Genomic DNA, 25,597 nt, shown 5'->3' with positions numbered 1-25,597 from the left:
ATGAACACTGGGTGCTATATGTAAATGATGAATCACTGGGTTCTACTCCTGAAACCAATGCTACACTGTATGCTAACTAACTTGAATTAAAAAGACAAAGTTAAATTTCAGTCAAACCTTCAGTGTGCCACATATGTATTTACATTTTTTCACTTGGTCCTCAAGAAAATCCAGAAACTGTAGTGGAGGCTCAGAAAAGTAATCTGACTAGTGTCAACAACAATTAAATGAAGATAAGTATTAAATTCTACATCTTACTCCAGACACCCCTTTCCAATACTCAGTGATGTGAACATATCATGACACAATGATGCAAGTCTTTGTAAGAGGAGAAAAAGCTACAATCTATTAATTTTTTAAAAGTTTTATTTATTTGGGAGAGAGAGAGCACGAGTGTGCACATAGGGGCAGGAAAGGGGCAGAGAGGTAGAGAATCCCAAGCAGGTTCCACACTGTCAATGTGGAGCCTGATACAGGGCTCAATCCCACAAACTGTGAGATCATGACCTGAGCTGAAATCAAGAGTCGGACACTTAACCAACTGAGCCACCCAGGTGCCACTTAATAGGTAAAATGAAGTTTTTGATGCATTGTATCAAAGACTGGTAACAATTATTCTTCAGTAGAATGATGCTTATTTAACCACCAAACATTACATGTCTATCCACATATCCTAATGAATTTTCTATTCTTTATGTTAGATTAGCTCTAATTTTAGCAATCTGAACACATGAGAATGTGTTGGGTTCAAAAGACCCAACATGTTAAACATTAAATCTAGTACCAATAAGTCTAATCATGTCACTCAAAGAAAAAAAAAGTTCCTCAAAGAATGGCTAAAAGAGCTTGGTAATATCTACCACAGCTGAGCAAAAATTTAATAATAATTAGCTTCTCAGAAGCAGGCTGAACTCAAGGTTTATTGGCACTGGAAGTTTGTTTGTTGGCTTTAAGTAAATGTTGCTAAAAGCCAATCTTTAAAAAAGCTTATCACAATCTAACAAAGTTCTAGTATATCCCATGGTCAGTCAGAAGCCAAATAATATCAGAAAGAAATGTAGAAGAGATATTTTACTTTGTAACATCAAATACAGGAATACTATTGGCTTCATAGCTGAATATTCAGACACGTGGCAAAAATATGCAGATACTAATCAAAACTGAAACATGCTATTATTGATATAATGAAATATTTTATTCATCCTTAGTTTTCTGCCCCTTGGCGTATCTTTTATCTTCATACTAACAACATTTGGTGTGAATTAGCCCCTCTTCACAAATCTCAAGGGTCTCCTTATTAACCACAAAACAGATAGCTCACCATGGGTGTGTCTGGGTGGGTGGGTGTGCCTTTCCTAAGGTCTCTTCATATGTGATAGATGACTTTATTCCCTCTAAATATTCTACTGTATTTACTTGTCTACAACCTTGGCCAAAAATTACTTCTATGTGAATACAAAAACAAAAAAAACCAGTGGCACCTGTAAATTACAGGTATCTGAAAATGATTCTACTGTACTTCATTCTACTCTAACCTGCTTTCTGTTATTTTCTCAGGATTTCTCTCACAAAGTAGTTTGTTTTGCTTATGAAGAGAACAATCAGATTTTATTCGTAGCAAAGCAAGTTTTAATAGCTCATCTCAATCTTAAGGAAATCTTCCCTAACATATCAAAATTCTTATAATTTATAATATTAATATTGATCATTTATTTGAAATTAAATTCCCACATCACTATTTTCTATTTTTCAGTAAGATTCTGACTGCTTCTAAAGAAAATTCAGTTCATCCTTTTGGAATATTTTCTATTAATTCCATCCCTGCACTTTTATTATTATACAGTGTCTAATTTATAAATCCTTTCATTAAAAACCACTATCAGACAACTAAGTTACCAACTTTTCCAATCATGTTTTCAAATCTTAAAATAGTATTTTCTCTACTCACAGATAAATGATGATGTATCACTGGAAACTGAGGGCTCCCTCTCAAAGAAATAAATTAGTTGTTCAATTCTTAAAGTAGTATTTTCTCTACTCACAGATAAAAGATGATGTATCACTGGAAACTGAGGGTTCCCTCTCAAAGAAATAAACTGGTTGTCCCATCCTTCCCTCATTTAAAACAAAGTGGCTGTTTCTGGCTGAAAAAGGCTGAGAAGGTGCCTCCTGGCATGTGTTTATTAATCAAAATATTGGCAGGGAGACACTTAAAACTTTAAGGGAGTACTTCTGTTGTAGTTTGATGAGTTAGCAAATTATGCACAGGAAAAAATGTTTGGTACAAAGCTATTACACTTCATTTTAAAATGAAAAATTAAAATTTAATATATTCAAAAACTGAAACTTTAACTAAATAGCAATAACTCTATAACTTACACTAACTTTTCATGTTTCCTAGAATTAACACATTTGTGTTGAGTCTATTAACATTAAATTTACTACTTACTTCTCAAAATGTTAAATATTTTCTCCTAGTCAAGAACTGAATTATAGATACCTGGTACTACATTTTGAACTACTTTAAAATATGTGAAACAGTGGGTTTATTTTTTTTTTGTAAATTTTTTAAAATATCTATTTATTTTTGAGAGAGACAGAGTGCAAGCAGGGGAGGGTCAGAGAGAGAGGGAGACACAGAATCCGAAGCAGGCTCCAGGCTCCAAGCTCCGAGCTATCAGCACAGAGCCCAACGCGGGGCTTGAACCCAAGAACCGTGAGATCATGACCTGAGCCGAAGTCGGATGCTCAACCGACTAGGACACCCGGGCGCCCCACATGTATTTGTTTCTTTACTGAGATTACATGAATATTACCTATTAGATGGACAATTATGCCTGATCTACCTCAAGCAAATGGACAAATACTTTAACCTTAAAGAAATTTAAACAAAAAAAGGAAAAACCAATCCAGGCTTAGGCTGGATATATTACAATGTAATACAATGTAAATGTATATCCTCAATATATTCTCAATGTAAATATTCCCCGAATCATAGAATACTTACCAGAATATTTTAATAAAAAATAATGGGATTGGTGTGCAGGAAGGGAGGGCAGTAAGTTCAATGATCACATATTCTAAGTTTGGAAACATACATCTGATGTCAATCTCTCTTGTAGATTCAGAATGCCTATTAGTACTCTAAAGGATCTAAAGAAAGTCCTATAATAAGAGGTTTAATTTATTTAACCCACTGTTGTCAAAATTTATTTGGTCACAGAATTCTGTTTTGTTTACCTCTATGAATATCTCATACCATTAGTTTTTTGGTGTTTTCACAGAATGGAATTTGGAAATTCTGAGCCATGTTTTATGTGTATGATGTCATATGAACAGCTCCAGTTGTTCTTACTGGCAGTCATTAAAGAAAATCAAATAGATTATAAGCTACAGATGTTAATTTTATTACTATTTTACAAACTATAAGGAAATCAGAAATTCAAAATCTGAAAACTGCTTTTCAGTAATTTTGACATAAAAGTCTGAAATAAAAGGTGAGTTTCAAGGCTATGTTAGGCTACATGTAGAAATTTTTAATTCAAAGATTGTATCTAAAAACCATGTTGCAGTGACTGAATGTTTAAGCCATGTGCTTTAGCTCTATGTAACTAAAAGTAAACAATCCCTCTTTCTTCCTGTACACATTTATGTTAAGGCAAGAGAAACAAAGTAAAACATTTTCCATAATTCTGCTGTATTTACTTACCTAATATTTTCACAGCATAATGAGGACTTTCTAAGACAATTCCTTCCTCTGTATCAAATATAGGGTTATCTATTCCAGTCTTTGGAGGAATTTGGGCTAGTTTCTTAAGTCTCATGGAAGAATTAAGGTCAAGTTCTTGTTTTTTCCCTTCTTCCTCTCGCCTACGCCTCATGTCTTCCTGTTGTTGCCGAATACGTTCCAATTGTGCACTTCGACGTACTGGCATCATCCTGGTGCCCAAATCTCCAGGGCAGTCAACAGCCATCTCTCGATGCTTCTGATGTTCCTCTGGTGATGCAAGATCAACATTTTTTACTTCGCTGTCTGATTCCTCAGTAACATGCCCATTCATATGGGATGTTGTCATGGTTATCTATAAAAACCTGTACCACTTTTTATAAATCAATTTCTCCTATAAAGCCAATCTCTTGATTCTGTAGTATAAAATCCATGTTACTTCAAAAAAAACAAAAAACAAAAAACTTCTCACATCACATAATAATGCTATGAAATGTATCCATGAAGGAAATCTAAGGGGAAAAATGGGGGAAAAAAAGTGTAAGAGTTACAATATAAAAACAGATTTTACACAGCACACTTCCAATCTATGCACAATACAGTAGCTCCTAAGTGTACATTTGGCTATACATATTACTTTCTTTTCATTTTACAGATAATGCTGAGGAAATCAAATATTTAAAAAAATCCTCTCCCAGGAATTTGAAGCATACCATTTTTTTTATAGCTGAGGAAAATCATGTATTGCAAAGTTTAGCAAAGCGGGAAAGTAAGAAAGTTTTAGGTACTAGTCTAGTAGAGAATAGGTTGCTTAAGGTATAAAGATGTTTTAGTCATCTCTGTATAGTTGTACTATACTATATACTATACTGTACATCTTTGTACAGTACTTTATACTCAATTAATACACAAGATTGAAATAACTTCCTAGTTAACTGCTAAAGAAACTGGCATATAGCAAACGATATTAGTGGCTCACTTGAGATTAAGGCAGTATTATGGAGGACAATTAACTTCTAGGAGTTCATGAGATGCAGGAGATACCTAATGAAAAAGAAACTTTTAATTAGCAGCTAAGGCATCTATAGGATAAAACCACACTAAGTGAAAAAATATATGTGGGTTATCAGTATTCACAACCAGTCAACATTAAAAAAAGAATTAAAAGTTAATTTTTTACAAAGATTCATTCAGAGAAAATGGTAGTATCTGTCACTGCTCAAAAAAACTTTAAAGTCACACTGTACAGCAAATAAGAATATATAGGACTTTGGGGCACCTGGGTGGCTCAGTCAGTTGAATGTCTGACTTTGGCTCAGATCATGATCTCATAGATCATGATCTCATAGATCTCATGAGATCATGCCCCACGTCAGGCTCTTTGCTGACAGCTCAGAGCCGGGAGCCTGCTTCAGATTCTGTGTCTCCGTCTCTCTCTGTTCCTCTCACTCGCACTCTGTCTCTCTCAAAAATAAATAAAGATTAAAAAAAAAAAGAAGACGATACAGGACTTATAGACCAGAAAACTGAATTTTAATTGACTCTGCCACTTCCTCTAACTTTAAGACTTAAGACTAGGGGCGCCTGGGTGGCGCAGTCGGTTAAGAGTCCGACTTCAGCCAGGTCACAATCTCGCGGTCCGTGAGTTTGAGCCCCGCATCGGGCTCTGGGCTGATGGCTCAGAGCCTGGAGCCTGTTTCCGATTCTGTATCTCCCTCTCTCTCTGCCCCTCCCCCGTTCGTGCTGTGTCTCTCTCTGTCCCAAAAATAAATAAACGTTGAAAAAAAAAAAAGACTTAAGACTAGTCAGTTTCTCTCTCTGAACCTTAGATTCCTTTGGAAAATTTATTCATAGGATTATTCTGAGTTTTAAATGAGATAGTGTATGTAAGTTTTAAAACTAAAGAATATATATATGTATACTAATTCTTAGTATAAATTTGATTCTCTTATTTTAAAAATCCTTCAACATATTTTTTATTTTTATTTTTTATTTTTAGAGAGAGGGATAGCTGGAGCTGGGGAGAGGGGCAAAGGGAGAAAGAGAATCTTAAGCAGGCTCCAAGCTCAGTGCGGAGACTGACATGGGGCTTGATCCCATGACACTGGAATCATTACCTGGGCTGCAATCAAGAGTCAGACACTCAACCGAGTCACCCAGGTGCCCCTCCTTCAACATACTTTAGACAAGAAAAATATTTCATGGATGACACTGGCTTTTCATCAAGCTATTTCTTAGGCATAAATAGGCAGACTGTTTGTATATGTGTAAACCCACACATTAAATCTAATTAGTCTTCTCTGCTCAAGATTTTAAAAATATTTACAATAATAAATCTGCTTCCTCCTTGAGTTGAACATCACTTCAGTAAATAGATTGGTTAGAGGACATGCAGACTCAGCAAAAGCAGAGTTTTCAGATAATATTCCTAAATGCCAGCCAATCTTCTGTCCAACAAACACCTTGTCACAGACTTCTTAAACCTACCTAGAATATGAGGTAAACCACTAGACCAACAAGCAGGAGAACAGATGCAAGCTACATAAGTCACCAGAATTACATTTTCACAAGAATTTTGGTAGACTTTTCTGTCTTATATCCAAATTTTAACTTCTCTCTTTATAATTATGTGACTTACACATAAACACCTTATAATTAGATTGCCTTCTTTTTCATTAAAATGAGAACTATCAGAATTACGTTAGGCTATTTTATTTCCTTATTTATTTATTTATTTATTTATTTTGAGACAGAGAAAGCATGACCAGGGCACAGAGAGAAAGGGAGAGAAAGAATCCCAAGCAGGCTCCGTGCTCTCATCACAGAGCCCAATGTAGGGCTCGAACCCATGAATCATGAGATCACGACAGGAGCCAAAATCAAAAATCAGATGCCTAACCAACTGAGCCACCCAGGCACCCCACATTAGGCTATTCTTAAGTTTTATATATTGACTATATGTAATGCAAATTCAGCCTATTTAAGTTCTCATTACACCTAAGCAGAAATTTATGTGGGAGTTACTGTAGTGCTATACTTAATTTTGATTTTAAAAATCTAGGAGTATGCATATTTCCAGAAAAATAAAAGTCTGAACTCTTCCTCTAATTATAATATTTACTGGATATTAAAAATCAAATTTAATAATGAATAACGTAATTTTTGCCGTAATGCTATTCTACAAAATTATGATCTGAAATTAAAACTCTCAGCATAAAAATTGTAAGGCTGTGTCCATATTCACCGTAACAGATCATCAGGGAGGGGGTGATTATAGCTCATGCAAGAGAGACTGGGCCAGGTGATCTGGGTCAGGGTTTTCATGCTTGGACTATTAGCATACTTGTCTTTCTCAATCTAATCTCTTACTCTCAGAAAGATTTCTGCAACCTGATATTAATCCATTTAAAATTCCATTTTGGTCATTTCCCTTGGAGTGTTCATTCTACTGGGAGAGAGAGCAAAGAAAATGAATGATTATTCTTCCCCAGTTGGCTTCTCCTCATTAGATTCTAAATTCATTAAAGACAGGAGTCTGGTCTTATTTTTATACTCCCTAGTGCTTAACACAACACATATCATAAAGAGAATGCCCAGTAAATACCTGTTCAAGTAACAATGTCAGAAATTCAGAGGACCGCACAGACCACAGACTCTAAAACTTAGTATATGGTAAGGAGTCACAGCAAATACGCAAAACATAAGGATACATTTCTTTGAGCAACAATTCAAAGAACAACAAAAAACTGGCCAGATAGAAGCGTCTGTTCCAGGGGTGCCTGTGTGGCTCAGTTGGTGGAGCGTCCAACTTCAGCTCAGGTCATGATCTTGCAGTTTGTGGGTTCAAGCCCCACAAGCTCTGTGCTCAGAGTCTGGAGCCTGCTTTGAATTCTTTGTCTCCCTCTCTCTCTGCCCCTCCTCTACTCACGTGCTGTCTCTCCCTCAAAAATAAATAAAACATCAAAAAAAAATCTTTAAAAGAAGAGTCTGTTCCAAGCAGAGGGAATCACATGACCAATAAGAATGAAGAGTATGAAAATATGGCACTTGCAGAAAACAGAATAGAATGCAATAGTCTGGATGTGACAATGAGAGCATATCATACATGAGTAATGATAAAACTGCAAAGGCAAGCAGGGGGCCAGAGAATTTAAGAGCTAAAGACTTTGATCTTTATCCTTAAAGTAGTAAGAATTATTATAGGATTTAAAGCAGAGCTGAAATGATCACATTCGCTTTTTCAGAAATATCACTCTGGTAGAAGTGTACAAGACTGAAGGGTGGTAATGAGACCAGTTTGAAGGCAACTGTAAGAAATGGGGTACTGAATTAAGAAAGTGATGAAGAAACGTTATATTAAAAAAATATATAGGTTATAGAATTGCTAACAATTGGCATCTTTATTTCATATAGCCAAGAGAGTCAAGAAAGAGAAGAAAGAAGTAGTAATAGCAACAGTAGCAGTAGCAGTAGCAGTAACAATTACAACTTTAACATTTACTGAGCACTTACATGCTGGAGAATATTACAAACACTTTACACAGTATTCATTCATTTAGTAATCCTCATTACTACTCTAAATACAGTTCCAAATATGCCTATTTTGTAGATGAGGAAGTAGGTCTTGAAGATAAAATGGAGAAATAAAAAAGAGGCCATATGAACAAAAAGACTGGAAGATAAAAGGTGTGGGAAAAGTACAAATAAGGCTAGTTGAACTAAAGCAGTCAGCTTGTACAAGAGAATAGTGGCTAGAAAGTTTGCTTGGGTCCAACTTAAGGAAGGTCTTAAATAAAGTCCTTAATTCTCAAGACAGTAAGAAAGCCATCAAAGATTTAGAAAAGAGTGATTCATACATAAATATAAATAAGCATTTATTCTTGGCTAGGTACTACATACAGTTATACAGATAGGATTCCAGACCATTAGCCTATCTACCAAAAGGTCCTCAGGGATCTAGAAATTAATGCGTCCAGAGTTATACTCATTCTTTCCCTTTAATCCCCTCATATTCTCTTTAATCCTCCTCTTCTACTCTCAATTTTAATTAATGCCATTATACCTACCCAGTTACCCAAGATAACATAATGGTTAGGAAAACACGCTCCAGAATCAGACTACTTAGGATCTAATCCTTTCCTACTCTCCTTTTAATACTTTTTAATTTTTTTAAATTTATTTTTGAGAGAGTGAGAGAGACAGGGTGCGAGCAGGGGAGGGGCACAGAGCCTGAAGCAGGATCCAGGCTCTGAGCTGTCAGCAGAGTCTGATGCAGAGCTTGAACCCAGGAACTGTGAGATCATGACCTGAGCCTAAGTCAGATGTTTAACAAACTGAGCTACCCACGTGCCCTGCCTAGTCTCCTTTCAAAAGTCTCAAATACATCCTCATCCAAATTTCTAGGCCTCCCCAAACTGGTTATATGCCTGCTCTGGAATCCCACAATTCCTATCACATCTCTGATCAACCTAGACTACAGCTATTTGTATCTCTGTCTGCCCCATCAGACTAGAAGCATTTCAAGGTCAGGTACCACACTGACTCATCTCTAGATCCATGATATTGCCCAGCATAGGGGCCAAGCAAACAGGAAGGCTTCAGAATAGGAACCCAAGCAGTGTGACTCCAGGACAACTATCTTTGGGTTAGTAGGTGGCAAATATCATTAAGATGGAGAATACAGGAGAAGAATTAGATAGAAGAGGACAGAAATTGAAGAGTAATATGGGTTTAGTTTTGGACACATTAATTTCAAGGTGATTACACTGTCTTATTCACCTAGTAAGGGATATCTAATAAGGAATAAATGCTTATTTCAGTATTTGAGCAAATCACTCCTCTGTTCAATACCTCTGATGGCTTTCATATTGCCTACAGAACAGAGTCCCAACTCACAAGGTAAATCCAAACTTTCTATCTTTTACTACTTTTCCTGCATAAACCTTCTAAGTTAGCTTCCTTTTTATGCCTATCCCTTATCTTTTTTCTTCCTGCCCAAGTGCCTTGTGAAATAAGAAATAGGATATGCTTCTCCTTTCATCTCCTGCCTTCAAGATCTACCTCAACCCCCATTTCCTTTAAGAAACCTTTCTAGACCACCTCAATTAAATAATGATCTCATCAAACACTCCAAAAGACTTTGTAATGCTCACAAGTTAATTCATAAGGGCCATGAATGTTTCAAAAGTTATTCCAGAATCAAAGAAACATTATGCTACATCCTATGGTTCTAGCATCAAGATCATAATTCTCAAACTGTGAATACTCCAGCTCATATATGTAGTCAAAAATGTGACAACCCAAAGGAATTATATTCTCCCCCTCCAAAATACGCATACACACACAATAAAATGTGGCAGTCCAGAGGAATTAATACTCTCCCTCTCCAAAACACACACACACACACACACACACACACACACACACACACACACACACGAAAGAAAAAGAGAAAGTCCTTTGACAATTGAGAAGCTGGTAAATAACTGAACTAAAGAATTACCTCCTTCTATGTAAATAAAAGACCACCTTATGCAGATAATGTAGTTACAAATTCCTGGCCCTTAGAGTATTCCTCTCTTCTCAATCTTCTAGTTGTAAATTATTTTTATTTTTATTTACTTTTTTAACATTTTATTTTATTTTTGAGAGAGAGGAAAGGAACGGAAGCGAGGGGGACAGAAGATATGAGGCGGGCTCTGTGCCAACAACAGTGAGCCTGATGCTGGACTCAAACTCATGAAAGGTGAGATCATGACCTGAGCCAAAGTCAGACGCTTAACTGACTGAACCACCCAGGTGCCCCATAAATTGTTTTTAAAATGCCTCAAAAGCCCACATTTCAAATCCTCATCAGACTCCCAGCTCACACCCGTGCTCATGAAAGAAAAAAGAAAAAAGAAAGAAAAGAAAAAGTTAAAAATCTTTACATAGTCCAAAAAACAAGAAAATGAACTTTCAGGTTGGCAGGCCAAAGTTGTTTCAATGCTAACTTCAAACCAGCAGGGGAAAAAGAGCTTTGCTTATGCGAGTTGGCTATAGGAGAAGGGAGTAAAAGGAAGCTAAATAAGCTTCAAATAATTACAAATCATTAAGATTGGGAGGCCTGAAATAGCCTCAGGGATGGAGGCCCACTGAAAACTCCACACCAAGAGAAACATTTGTGTGACAGCTGGGGAATATGAAGATGGTTGTCTACACTAGTGTCCAGAACTCAAAAAAAAAAAAAAATTTTTTTTTTTTTTCCAATTCATCCTTCCTTCCCTACTCCCACAAGTAATGCCCTTTGACTAGCAGCTGGGAAGTCTCATTTTAAGTGATCAGCATTCCTCTAACATTCTAAGAAGTTGGACTATTTGTTTCCATAGAAACAGCTTTGTCAGCTAACAGAAGATTCAAGCCAAGAATAGTGAAAAGAACTTACGTTATGCAAATTGGAAAGCACTAGTCTACTATCCTCTTAGCTTTTCTTCTCTGTTTTTTCACAGAACTCAAGCTAACTTTCTTACTCTGTAAAACAGAGGACAATGAAGTGTAAAGGTCTGCAGTGTTTTTTAGAGGGAGAGACTGAGAAATGTTAACTCATTAAGATATCTAATTCTGTTTGCATATGGCTAGGATTTCTTGGTATGAAGTAGTAAAAATGTAAGTCCTCCTATATTTACTGGTCATCAATTAAAGTTCAATACAAATTACCTGAAATCAGTGATAAGAAAGAGGTAAACATAACTGATAAGACCCTTTACAGATTATTAATGATAACCTTCTGACCTCTAGGTTAAGGCTCAAACAAAAATGCAATTTATATTTTTCTTTAACTATAACTTCTGGATCAATTTTATTTTTATTTTCTTAATTTTTACTTCTTTTTTAGTTTACTTATTTATTTTGAGAGAGCAAGAGAGAGTGTGCAAGTGGGAAAGGGGCACAGAGAGAGGGAGAGAGAGAATTCCAAGCAGGTTCCACTCCTGATGCAAGGCTTGAACTCAAGAACCATAAGATCATGACCTGAGCTGAAGTCGGACACTTAATCGACTGAGCCACCCAGGCAACCCTGAATCAACTTTAAATATTAAGAATAGCTTATGACTCTGAAAGAATGGGAAGTGAAGGATCCAAAAAGATCCAAAGGAATATGACAAGTCAGGAACCACAGTTAATTCAGAGAGGGAAACTTTTATGCTACACTGGACCAAGACAGGAGAGGATCCTGTCCTAATGGAGCTTTCTTTCTGGCAGAGTGATAGGTAATAAGGAGCAAATATATGGTAAGATGACTCCAGGTAAAGAGCTAAAAAGAAAGTGAAACAGTAATATAATAAACAGTGTGATGTTTAGAAGGGGTTGCAACATTAGATAAGATGGCCAGGGAAGGCCTATTTTAGGAGGTGATATTTGCACTGAGACCTGAATGACAAAAAAATGAGTCAGCTGTGGGAAGATCCAGAAATAAAGGGTTCTAAGTTGAGGGAACAGAAAGTACATTTCTACACGAATATCACCAGGAATCTCAATTTCAATATATCCTAAATGACTTCAATTTCTTCCCTACTGCTGTTAGTTATACCACTATCTCCAAGATTTTTATCTTTTTCAAGCCCTATTATCTAGTCAGTTGCCAAGATCTGTGGATTCTACATGGTTTTTAGAATCCACTGAAGGGTGGAAAATGTGCCACCCCAAAATATCCCACTAGAAGATACTGTTCAGAAAATGAAAAGGTATCCTAGAAAGAGGAAGAAATATTTGCAAATTATTTACATCCACTATAAATACTCATAACCCCTCATATCAAATAATCCAAATTTTAAAAATAGTGCAAGAGACTTGACCACTTCACCAAAGAAGATATACAAGTGGCAAAAATGAACATTTGGAGGGGCGCCTGGGTGGCTCAGTTAAGTGTCCGACTCTGGATTTCAGTTCAGGTCATGATCTCGCAGTTTGTGGGTTTGGGCCTCATGTCGGGCTCTGTGCTGACAGCATGGAGCCTGCTTGACATTCTGTCTCTCCCTCTCTCTCTACCTCTTCCCTGTTTGTGCATGCTCTCTCTCTCAAAAAAAAAAAAATACAAACAACTTTTTTTAGAAAAAAGAATATTTGGAAAGAAACTCAAAATAATTAAAGACCAATGTATATTCATATACATTGTGTATTCAAAACGATTCACAAACTGACATTATATAAAAAATCCCGCAGAATGAATTAATGGTCCATACACTGTCTTCACAGAGGAGTTTTAGCTATATGTAACACTAAGTAAATACAAGTTAAAATTCAAATATATTTGGGCTATTCATGCAAAGTATTAACTCAGAAATTATTACTGACAACTTTCTTTTTTAATCCAGTGAGAAAATTCTCCATTTGCTTATATCAAACACAAAGTTGAAGGTCTTTGGAGACATTTAAGATGGCGAATTCACAGCAGGAATTGGTTAAAAGCCAAACAGTATCAAAGATATCAAATGGTTGGTTACTTGAACTCCCCATTATCACCTTTAACAACTTGGTAATAAAATATTAAATGAGTCCAAAAGGTTAGGAAAGTTTCTAAAAAATTATTAGGACAAAAGGTAATTTATAACATTTCTAAAATGACCAGAAATGGATTTTTAAACATGTGGGATAAAATTACTTGCAACAGTATGGCTTTTCAGCATATTGCTACCAATCAAGAATATATATGGCCTAGTTGGAGAATAAGGACAGTCTTGATAAGGAACAGAGCCAGTGTAAGAGATAGACGATAAAGCCAGAGTTGACTCTGAATGCTAAGCTAAACTGTTTGCATTTTCTCCTGTAAGCAATGGGAAACTATGGGTTTCTGAGTTTAAAAAAAAAAAAAAAAGCAAAAATGGGCTCTTTAGAAAGTTACATCTACACTGTAACAACCAGAGTTGACCAGGGGAAATGTAAGTAGAAGAGCCAACAGAGATAATGTTTTAATACTTGATGCATGGGAGGATAAAGGAAGTAGCAGAAGAAATGAAAAAGGGATAACTTCAAACAATAGTTATTACAAAGGACGATCTGGTAGGATTTGGAGACCAGGAGCCAAATATAATTCTAAAATACTGAGCGTGACAATTGAACCTGGGAAAAATTATGGGACCTTAAAATAGAAGAACTCAGAGAACAAGGTTTTTCTCCTTGAGAGGGAGAGGAGGATAGGGAGAACTGGAAAGATGATAAATTCCATTTTACTTTTTTTAAAAGTTTATTTATTTATGAGAGGAGGGGAGGAGGGGCAGAGAGAGAATCCCAAGCAGGCTCCACACTGTCAGCACAGAGCCTGATGTGGGGCTCGATCTCACAAACTGAGATCATGACCTGAGATGAAACCAAGAGTCCGACGTTTAACCGAGTCAGCCAGGCACCAGATAAATTCCATTTTAAAAGGGCATTTTTGGCAGGTTGTTAATGCTAGACAGGGAAACCAAAGAGGACAAGCTAGAGATGAAAATTTATAAGTAATTTACATATTCATACCTTACATTTGTAAAGCTTTTCAGTTTCCATAATAAATTCAAGTACATTATCTCATTTGAGCTCCAGTTTGCCTGAAAGGTAAGCAGGTTGGATATCTACACATTTTCCAGAAGATGTGGAGGCACAGCAAGTTAAGTCACAGAGCTACAAGTAACAGAACAGGAACTGAAATCCACATCAGTGAACTCTTGTGTGGATCCACAGTCCATTGTTAGTTACATCTCTATAAGATGATACTACACTGACTACATACTTCATTCAAAACTCACATAATTACATCATTCTTTCACTTTTAAAATATGATTGGAGAGAATTCATCTTTTCAACTGACTGCTTCATAAAACAAATTTTAACCCAGTAATTAATTTCGCTTATATGTTAACAGACTACAAGTATCAGACTGTGGTAGCATGACATCTATTGCTCAAAGTTTCTAAACACTCAGCAGAGGAGAGGTCGTCAAGTAGAGAAATGGTAAAAATTCATAGAAACTTCTCTCCTCATTTGAAAACTAAAATTAAGCTACAAACACTTCAGTTTCCTAGTGACATTTAAAAAATGTTATTCTCTACTCTGTATTGCTCCAATTTCAGTATGTGCTGCCAAACTGAGCCACATGTCCTACCATGACAAACTTTTTAATATTAATTTATAGCTTGAAAAATGAATACCATAAAAATAAGACAGACTTGACAGATTAGTCTTGTCAGATAAATTAGCTGTCCCTGGGTGCAAATTTAAGTACTAAGAATCATAACTGTAATATCCCTAAATATGTTAATAATTAATTACACCAACACATCAATTCTCCTTCCATAATATCTCACACATATACCCTTAGCTTCTCCATTCTCATACCACTACCTTAAATCATATTCACATTATCTCTTTCGTGGGTTATTCTATGAACTTAAGTCGCCCCAATCTTGGTCTTTCTAGTTGCCACTCACTTTACACAGTTGACCCTTGAATAACATGGGGGTTAGAAGTCATAAACTACTAACAGCCTACTGTTGACAGGAAACCTTACTGATAATATAAACAGTTGATTACCAAGTATTTTGTATGTCATATGTATTATATACTATATTCTCTAGCTCTAAAGTAAACTAAAAAAAAGAAAGTGTTACTAAGAAAATCATAGTAAGATAATACATTTATAGAGCTGTACTGTATTTAAGGAAAAGAAGAAAACCCTCATAAGTAAGTGGACCCATGCAGTTCAAACCTGTGTTGTCCAAGGGTCAACTGTACTAAATAAATTCTCCTGAAGCACACCTATTATCATGAGTGTCCCTTTTCAAAAGTTTTTTTGTTGCCATTCCTTTCTCTTCAGCTACTGTTTACCAAGCGTTTACTGTGTATCATTCATTCACTGTGCTAAACACCTAGCCTGCATTATTTCATTTTACCCTCACAACCATCTTCTTGCCGAATTTTGTAACTTAGCTTAGTAAATACACTAAATTGTCCAATGTCAAAAACTAAATGGCACAGTTGGGCCTCAAACTGAATTGTTTGACTCCAGGGTACTTTAACAACTTCTGGAGAACCCATTTCAAGTTCCTTAGCCTGTCATTCACATGGCTCCCTTGAATTAGTTCTAAAATACCTTCCCCACTCTATTTCTCCCTCCCTCCCTTATCTTCCAAAACTACCTGCTATTTCTAATACAAGCCCTGCAATTTCCCACCTCCACAGCTTTTTACACGTTATTTCTTACATCCAGGGGGGAAAAAATCTTCCTGTTCAACTCCTTATCTGTTAAAATTTTCCTCTACCATTAAGAGTCTTATGAAATTTTCCTTATTCCTGCCTGCTCAAATCCACAACCTACACTTCTAGGGTACTTAATCTATGTCCCTGCTGTAGCATTTATTTATACATTTTCTTCTCCCCATAAGTTATATTTTCCTTTTCAAATCCCTAATACATTTCCATGTGTTCTGGTAAAAGAATCAATTTACTCTTTAATGTACACATTCAAATAAATCAGGTAACCTATTAGTTTCTTTCTTGCTTTATAGTCATCTCCTTCCTGGAGCCCTTCATTCTCTAGCTCTAAGCTGGATATTTTCTTTTTGCCCAGATCCACTCATCCTTCTCCATCTACTCCAGGTCTAAGAAGGCTGACCTCTACAGACAGCATTACCATGTGTTCTTATCTTCTGGCTTCCAGCAGGCTCAGCTAGGGCGAAGTACCCATTGGGAGGGAGGAGAGAGGATTGGGTTCTTTATACCCTCACCTTTCTCCTGTGATATGGCAGGGGTTACGTTCCTCTAAGGCCACAGTTCCCACTAGGTGGCTCCTCGACTTACAGTAGCAGCTCTAGTAAATTCCTGTACTACTCCCTCCCTGGCCCATTCAGGCCTAAGCTTAGTAGGCAGCTGGCTGTTGCTAACGCTGGGATACTTCTTGGTTCCCTTAATTCACCCCACATCTTTTTTTTTTTTTTCCAACGTTTTATTTATTTTTTTGGGGACAGAGAGAGACAGAGCATGAACGGGGGAGGGGCAGAGAGAGAGGGAGACACAGAATCGGAAACAGGCTCCAGGCTCTGGGCCATCAGCCCAGAGCCCGACGCGGGGCTCGAACTCACGGACCGCGAGATCGTGACCTGGCTGAAGTCGGACGCTTAACCGACTGCGCCACCCAGGCGCCCCCACCCCACATCTTTTAAATAGTCCCTTCATTAAAACTCTCTTCCATTACTCAGGTTGATTTTGTCATCTGTTTTCTGCATGGGATCTGACAAAAACATGTTCCAATCTGAATTTATTCTCTAAATCGTCTTCATTCATGTATCCATATTCTAAGAAATTTTCCTCACCTCTCTCCTCTTTCTTCATCTACTTCCTTCTCCTTGAGAGACTTCCAAAAGCTTCCTAAGAAAGGGCACGTGGGGGTAAACTTTTTAAGACCTTGATTTACTTGGTACTAGAGCAGATTAAATCTTCTTTGTGTTATTCTTTTGCATCCTTGCACCCAACCTTAATTCCTCACAGCTTTTTATGACTTCTGAGCCTGCTTTTTGTTGTTCTCCGCAAGGAAACATTTATAGTGAGTGACCCTTTTCTTCCAACAAGTAGGAAGAAAAACAAGTAGTATAAATATGTAAAAATATTTACCTTGGTAAAAAGTTTCTGTGTGAGTAACCAATCATCTTCAGTGTTGGAAACATAGGAAAACCGACATTGTGTACTGCTGACTCTATAAGACAGTACAATATTATGAAGAACAATTTTGCAAAGTCTACCAAAAATTTTAAATAAACCAGGAGCACCTGGGTGGCTCAGCTGGTTAAGTGTTCAACTTCGGCTCGGGTCAGGATTTCACGGTTCGTGGGTTTGAGCCCCAAATTCAGCTTTGTGCTGATAGCTCAGAGCGTGGAGCCTGCTTTGGATTCTGTGTCTCCCTCTCTCTCTCTCTCTGTCCCTCCCCCACTCATGTTCTGTCTCTCAAAATTGAATGTACATTAAAAAAAATTTTTTTTAATTTTTAAATAATCCTATGATCTATTAATACTTTTTCTAGAAATTCATCCTATAAAGTATGTTTGGAATAATCTGGGTATGTTAATCTATGTTTTCAACTATAAATATAATAAAACCTAAATATAGATCAAGTATTTCCAATGAAAATTTATCATTCTGTAAATTTTTTTAAGTGTTTACTTCTGAGAGACAGAGTGTAAGCAAGGGAGGGGCAGAGAGAGAGAGAAGGAGACACAGAATCCAAAGCAGGCTCCAGGCAATGAGCTGTCAGCACAGAGCCTGATGCAGGGCTCGAACCCACAAACTGTGAGATCATGACCTGAGCCAAAGTCAGATGTTTAACCAACTGAGCCACCAGGCACCCCTGAAAATTTATCATTCTAATCGAGATGTGCCATCAGTGTAAAATACACACTGAATTTCAAAGACTCCATATGGAAAAAAAATGGATGTAAAACATCTCATTATTTTTAATATATGTGGAAATGGTAATATTTTATACATTATGTTAAATAAAATATATTATTATATTGCCACTGTTCCTTTTAAACTTTTTTTTTTAATTAAAAAAAAATTTATTGTGGCTGCTAGAGATTGAAGCTCTGTATGAACTGACATGGAAAAAAAGCAAGTGAATAAAGATAGCTTCAGAATGGTGTTTACATTTCATACCATTTTTACAAATGCACATAAAAGATGTTTATGTGGGCACGTGAGTGGCTCAGTCAGTTGGGCATCTGACTCTTGATTTTGGTTCAGGTCATGATCTCCTGGTTCAGGAGTTCAAGCCCCGCATCGGGCTCCATGCTGACAGTGCAGAGCCTGCTTGGGATTCTCTCTCTCTCCCTCTCTCTCCACCCCTCCCACATGCTCTCTCAAAACAAATAAATAAAAACTTAAAAGAAAAAATAAAAGATGTTTATAAAGTTATTAACAAAATATCTAGAAGAATATACACAATACCGTTTTCACTTAATATCTCTGAAAAGTAAAGATAACAGACCTCTCAGGTTTTACTTTCTACTTGTACTTCTGTACTATTTGGATAACTTACAAAATGCTGACCAAAATAAATGTGTTACTTTTATAATTTGGAGGAAAAACACAAAGATATTACCTTTTGAAAGAAAAAAAAACACAGAAACTTTTAATTACAACTACTTTCTTAAAGTCTATAAAAGTTTACAGCACCAACAAAGCCCTTTCAAGAGTTCTGGAATCTTTTCACAAAAAGAAGTAATAAAAATATTATCCCTAAGGCCCTAAACAATTTCATAAACAATAAAATAAGAATTCCTAAAAGAAAAAAAATTCCTAAATAAAGAACTTAAACCATCAATATGAGCAAGACTCATACTCAGAACTGCCTCTACCACACAGTAATGACTATATAACATCTTTACCTAAAAATGAGAGGAAACCATAGGAATAAGAGCAATAAGGGGTACCTCAGTGGCTTGGACAGTTAAGTGTCTGACTCTTGGTTTCCACTCAAGTTATGATCTCGAGGTTTGTGAGATTGAGCCCCACATTGGGCTCTGCATGCAGAGCCTGCTTGGGATTCTCTCTCTTCCTCTCTCTCTCTCTCAAAATAGATAAACATTTAACATCAATAACAACAAAAAGAGTAAGAGCAATAATAAGAAAAACTTCCAAATGGGACCACCTACACTTTAAAATACAGAAGTCAGGTTCACAATTTTGATAGCACTGATTCTTTCATCATGTTAATAATGCACAATGACAAACTCTTAAAGAATCCTAATTAATCAAACTCTCATGACTATTCCTTTGCTTTCTAGATACATTATTTCTATACCTATCCCATATAGATTTTCTCCATTCCCTTTAATCTTGAGTGTCAATCCTTTAGTCAATTGCCTTCCCTGGAACACATGTATCACAAGTTTCAGGTCTGTAAAAATGCATTGTAAGAGACTCCAACTTTTGACCTCAAGTGATTTATAGCTTACAAGAAAATAATACACTCTAAAGGTCAGCAAATTAGTAGATGATTACCTAGACCTACATGGCTCATTGGTATGCAATTCAACAACTGGCCATAAAAAAAAAGAGAATAGTTTGCCCTGTCATTAAAGAACCACCAAATAACCATTTCTGAGCTATTAGGACAAGAATATTAAGCAAAATTGGGGCACCTGGGTGGCTCTGGTTAAGCAGTCCACCTCTGGATTTCAGCTCAGGTCATGATCTCACAGTTTGTGGGATCGAGCCCCATGTCAAGCTTCTTGCTAACAGCACAGAGCCTGTTTTGGATCCTCTGTCTCCCTCTCTCTGCCCTTCCCTAGCTCACATGCACGCTTTCTCTCTCTCTCTCTCAAAATAAATAAATAAACTTAAAAAAACAAAAACAAACTTAAAAAAAGGATATTAAGCAAAATTAGTAACAACTATTCCTATCTACTGCTATCTACAAATCTGACTAAAGAAGGAACACAGTATTTTTCAGGACCAGAACTAGGGTTATATCAACAGAATAGGAAAGAGAATCTAAGAAAAAAGACTGATGAGGATACAAATGTCACCAAGTTTAGAATCCACTGAACTTTTAGTACTATAGTACTGCAAATTCTGATTTTGACCAGATAGTAGTAGAAGGCAAGAAACATAAGGGAAATACTATGCAACATGAGTAATAACAACAAAAGGTTAATTTTAAAGATTACTGTACTGCAAATTCTGCAGTTAAAAAGAGTTATTTATAAAGTACACTTTATCCAACAACGTAAGTACCCACTTGGCATAAAAGCTTGGATAGTTGCTGGCAAGAAAAAGACTGCTAAGGCAGTCTCCTTATCCTTAAGAAACTTAAAATCTAGTATGATAATCAGATAAGCAAATAAACAAAACCCTATACAACTGCAATGTTACTTGGTAAGTGCTATACTACAATGGCAGAAAATGCTATAAGAATTACTTGCAGAGGAAGAGCATTCTAAGAAAAATCTGTATAAATGGGAAAGAATAGAAGAGACAGGTATGAAAGGCATCCATTACACAAGGAAAAAAGTAAACAAAATATTAACACAAGCACGTTGATATTTGTAAAATTAAACAAATGCTTTATCTAAATAGAAGACTTTAAATCATGATAATGAAACTCAATTCTGTGAATGCCTATTTAAAAGTGTACAGTAAAAACAACCAGGGGGAAACACCCTAGAGTAATGCTTCAGTCAATAAGAGAAACTGATAAAATTGAGTAAAACTTACCTTACTACATATGTGAGTTGTTTATAAATAAGGTAACAATTATTTCCCCCACTGACTTTCACTATTAATTCAGAGATGAAAAGAACTTTACTTCAACACACAATTACAATTTTTCATCACCGACTCAGTCTATGACAACCAATTCACACAATTCCTATAAAATTGCTTAATCAAATTAAGCAATTAATTAATTAAGCAATTGTTAATCACATGATCCACTAAAAGTATTAAAATGTAATGCAGTTCATTGCTATTCCATGTGAATGTCACAGGTTTATAATATCTAACATTTATAAAGTGCTTAATAAAGGCACTATGCTACTCATTCTTGATACAGCAGCTCAGTTAATCCTCAAAATAAAGCTCTGAAGCGTATTACACTATGCCACCCCAAAATGTGACACTTTGGCATAAGGATTTTTTTGAGCTAAAGGCAATTAAGAAACAGCAGGGGTGGCTGGGTGGCTGAGTTGGCTGAACGACTGACTCTTGATTTTGGCTCAGGTCATGATTTCATGGTCAGGACTCTTGCCAGCTCCATGCTGGGCATGGAGTCTGCTTAGGATTCTCTCTCTGTGTGTCCTGGGATAAGCCGGCCCTGGACACAGCACAGTGAGACCCTCCCCAAGAAGATCACAGTGGGTCAAACACGTGGGGGTCTCTGATGTGTGGGGTTTTGAAACACAGCCACTCCTTAGATAAAACTCTGGAGAGAGGCACGACCTCGTAGGTGGACAGCTCAGATACAGACAGGGGGAAGGCAAGAAGCTGATTTGGGGGCGGTGGGGGTGACACGGGAGGGATGACTGGTCGCTCATCTGTTAGGGGATGAACTTCCGACTCTGGAGACTAGAAAACAGGTGAAGCCATTTTCACCATTAGCCCACCAACTCTGATTGACCCCAGTGAGCTACAGAGCACCACCAAGTGGAGAAAAGAGCTGTTATACCAAGCCCTGACCCACTGTGCCCTCTAGGCACATCTCCACTAGAGCAAGTTGGCCTGAAAACCAAAGCAGCAGGCCCCTCCCCAAGAAGACCAGCACAAATTCCTATGAGGAGCTTAGTCAACTGACCATAGACTACTGCAAAGTTTCAGCTCTAGGGGAAACTGGATCTAGCTTCATCTGGGTTGATTTGTTTGCTTGAGAATTTTTGTTGTTGTTTTTCTTCTCTTTTGTTTCTTGCATACAAAAGCAAAATCTATTATTTTATTTTATTAGTCTTAATTTTTTTCTCTTCTATCAAGCTTCTCTTTTTAAAAAAATGTGTATTTTCAGAGAGAGAGTGTGCATGCACGAGCCAATGAAGGGCAGAGAGAGAGGGAGAAAGAGAATCCCAAACAGGCTCTGTGTTGTCAGCACAGTGCCCAAAATGGGGCTTTATCCCATGAACTGCAAGACCATGACCCGACCCAAAACCAAGAGTTAGACGCTCAACTGACTGAACCACCCAGGTGCCCCTCTATCAAGCTTCTCTTAACAAGCAGACCAAAACACAACTTCCTTTATTTGATTTTTAAATTTTTAGTTCATTCTATTACTATTATTTTTTTCTTCCTCCAAAATGCCAAGACACAGGGATTCACCTCAAAAAAACAAACAAAACACAGGAGAAACGACAGCCTGGGATTTAGTCAATGAAGATACAAGTAAGATCTCTGAACTGGAATTTAAAACAACGATTATAAAGACACTAGCTGGGCTTGGAAAAAGCATAGAAGATACCAGAGAATCCCTTTCTACAGAAATAAAAGAACTAAAACTAGTTGGGCCAAAATTAAAAATGTTATAACCGAGATGCAAACCCATATGGCAACCATAAAAACAAGGATGGATGAGGCAGAGGAGCAAATTAGTAATACTGAAGATAAAATTACAGAAAATAATGAAGCTGAAAAGAGGGAAACACGGGTCAGGGATCATGAAGGCAGACTTAGGGAACTCAGTGACTTATCAAAACATAATAATATTTGTATCATAGGAGTCCCAGAAGATGAAGGGAGAGAAAAAGGGGCAGAAGGTTATATGAGCAAATTATAGCTGAAAACTTTCCTAATCTGAGTAAGGACATGGACATCAAATCCAAGAAGCACAGAGAACTCCCATTAGATTCAACAAAAACCGACCATCACCAAGGCATATCATAGTTAAATTCACAAAATACAAAGACAAGGAAAGAATCTTGAAAACAGCAAGGGAAAAGTCCTTAACCTACAAGGGAAGACAGTCCACAGAAACTTGGCAGGCCAGAAAGCAGTGGCAAGATATGTTCAACATGAACGTGAAAAATATGCTGCCAAGAATACTCTATTCAGCAAGGCGGTCATTCAAAATAGAAGGACAAAGAGTTTCCCAGACAAAAACTAAAGGAGTTGCCCTACAAGAAGTTTTTTTTTTTTTTTTTAAAAACCCAAGTTAGTTAACATATAGTATAATAATGGTTTCAGGAGTAGAATTTGGTGATTGATCACTTACACACAATATCCAGTGCTCATCCCAACAAGTGCCACCATTAATGCCCATCACTCATTTAGCCCATCCTCCTACCCAACACCCCTCCAGCAACCCCGAGTTTGTTCTCTATACTTAAGAGTCTCTTCCCTGGGCATTATATATGTAAGTGAAGAATCAGTGGGTTCTATTCCTGAAACCAATACTACACTGTATGTTAACTAACTTGAATTTAAATAAATAAATAAATAAGCAAGCAAGCAAGCAAGCAAGGGAGAAAAAAAAAAAGTATCTTCCAGTTTGCCTCCCTCCCTGTTTTTACCTTATTTTTCCTCCCCTTCCCCTATGTATGTCTGTTTTGTTTCTTCAAGTGCTACAAGAAATTTTAAAGGGGACTCTTTGAGTGGAGGTCAGGAGAAAAAAAGACCAAAAGCAACAAAGACTAAAAAGGACCAGAGAACATAACCAGAAACACCAACTCTACATGTAACACAAGGGTACTAAATTCGTATCTTTCAAGAATTACTCTGAATGTAAATGGACTAAATGCTCAAAAAAAAAAAAAAAACAAAAAAAACAAAACGACATACGGGGGTGGGACAGCACCCAGGTAGCTCAGTTGGTTGAGTGTCTGACTTTGGCTCAGGTTATGATCTCATGGTTCATGAGTTCGAGCCTGCATCAGGCTCTCTGTTGTCAGCTCAGAGCCCGCTTTGGATCCTGTATCCCCTTCTCTGCCTGCACCTCCCCCACTCATACATGTGCGCTCTCACTCTCTGTCTCAAAAATAAATAAATATTTTTAAAAACCATACAGTATCAGAATGGATTTTAAAAAAAGATCTATCTATATGCTGCCTACAAGAGACTTATTTCATTTTATTTTAAGTTTACTTATTTGAGAGAGAGAGATAAAGCACACATGTGCCAGTGGAGGAGGGGCGGAGAGACAGAATTCCACGCAGCCTCCAAACTGTCAGCACAGAGCCTGATGTGGAGCTCAAACTCACAAACTATGACTCGAGCCGAATTCGGATGCTTAACTGACTGAACCACCCAGGCACCATGCAACTCATTTTAGAACAAAAGACATCTGCAGATGGAAAGTGAGAGGATGGAAAACCATCTATCATGTTAATGGACATCAAAAGCAAGCTGGAGTAGCCATACTTATATCAGACAAACTAGATTTTAAAACAAAGCCTGTAACAAGAGATGAAGAAGGGCCTTATAATTAAGGGGTCTATCCATCAGGAAGATTTAACAATTATAAACATTATGCCCACAACTTGGCAGCATGCAAATATATAAATCAATTAATAACAAACAAAAAGAAACTCACTGATAATAATACAAAAATAATAGGGGACTTTAACACCCTACTTACAGCAATGTACAGATCACCTAAGCAGAAAATCAACAAGGAAACAAATGGCTTTGAGTTACACACTGGACCAGATGGACTTAACAGATATGCTCATAACATTTCATCCTAAAGCAAAATACACATTCTTTTCAAGTGCACTTGGAACATTCTCTACAATAGATCATATACTGAGTCACAAATCAGTCCTCGACAAGTACAAAAAGACTGAGATCATACCGTGCATATTTTCAGACTACAACACTATGAAACTTAAAGTCAACCACAAGAAAAATTTGGAAAGCTCACATACATGAAGGTTTTGAACATCCTATTAAAGAATAATGTGTTAACCAGAAAATTAAAGAAAAAATAAAACAATACAAAGAAGCAAATGAAAATGAAAACATGCCAATCTAAAAACTTTTGGGATGCAGCAAAGCCAGTCCTAAAAGGGAAGTATACTGCAATTCAGGCCTATCTTAAGAAGTAAAAAAGGTCCCCAAAACACAACCTAATCTTATACCTAAAGAAGCTAGAAAAGGAACAGCAAATAAGACCTAAAGCCAGGAGAAGAAGGGAAATAATAAAGTTTAGAGCAGAAATAAATGATATAGAAACAAACAAAAATCCAGTAGAACAAATCAACGAAACTAAGAGCGGGTTCTTTAAAAGAACTAATAAAACTGATAAACCCCTAGCCAGATTTAACAAAAAGAAAAGGCACAAATAAATAAAATCACAAATGAAAGAGGAGAGATCAGAACCAACACCACAGAAATACACGCAATTATAAAAGAATACTATGAAAAATTATATGCCAACAAACTGGGCAA

At 36.8% G+C, this 25,597-nt stretch overlaps 1 protein-coding gene across 3 annotated transcripts in view; it reads right to left on the bottom strand.

Annotated features, from left to right (window-relative positions):
• PALS1 (protein associated with LIN7 1, MAGUK p55 family member) overlaps window positions 1-25,597 on the bottom strand; it is a 95,731-nt gene that overhangs the window by 54,076 nt on the left and 16,058 nt on the right. For 2 of the 3 annotated variants that reach the window (XM_047864419.1, XM_047864420.1), the window contains exon 2: window positions 3,710-4,239. In XM_047864419.1, coding sequence (XP_047720375.1) covers window positions 3,710-4,076 — 367 coding nt within the window. In that variant the 5' untranslated portion in view covers window positions 4,077-4,239. Of the gene's footprint in view, window positions 1-3,709; window positions 4,240-4,706; window positions 4,772-25,597 lie in introns of all 3 variants that reach the window. The other variant, XM_047864418.1, reaches the window with a different exon arrangement.

The sequence above is a fragment of the Prionailurus viverrinus genome, chromosome B3 (assembly GCF_022837055.1).
Source record: "Prionailurus viverrinus isolate Anna chromosome B3, UM_Priviv_1.0, whole genome shotgun sequence".
Classification (NCBI taxonomy): Eukaryota; Metazoa; Chordata; class Mammalia; order Carnivora; family Felidae; genus Prionailurus; species Prionailurus viverrinus.
This window is presented reverse-complemented; position numbering and strand designations above follow the sequence as displayed.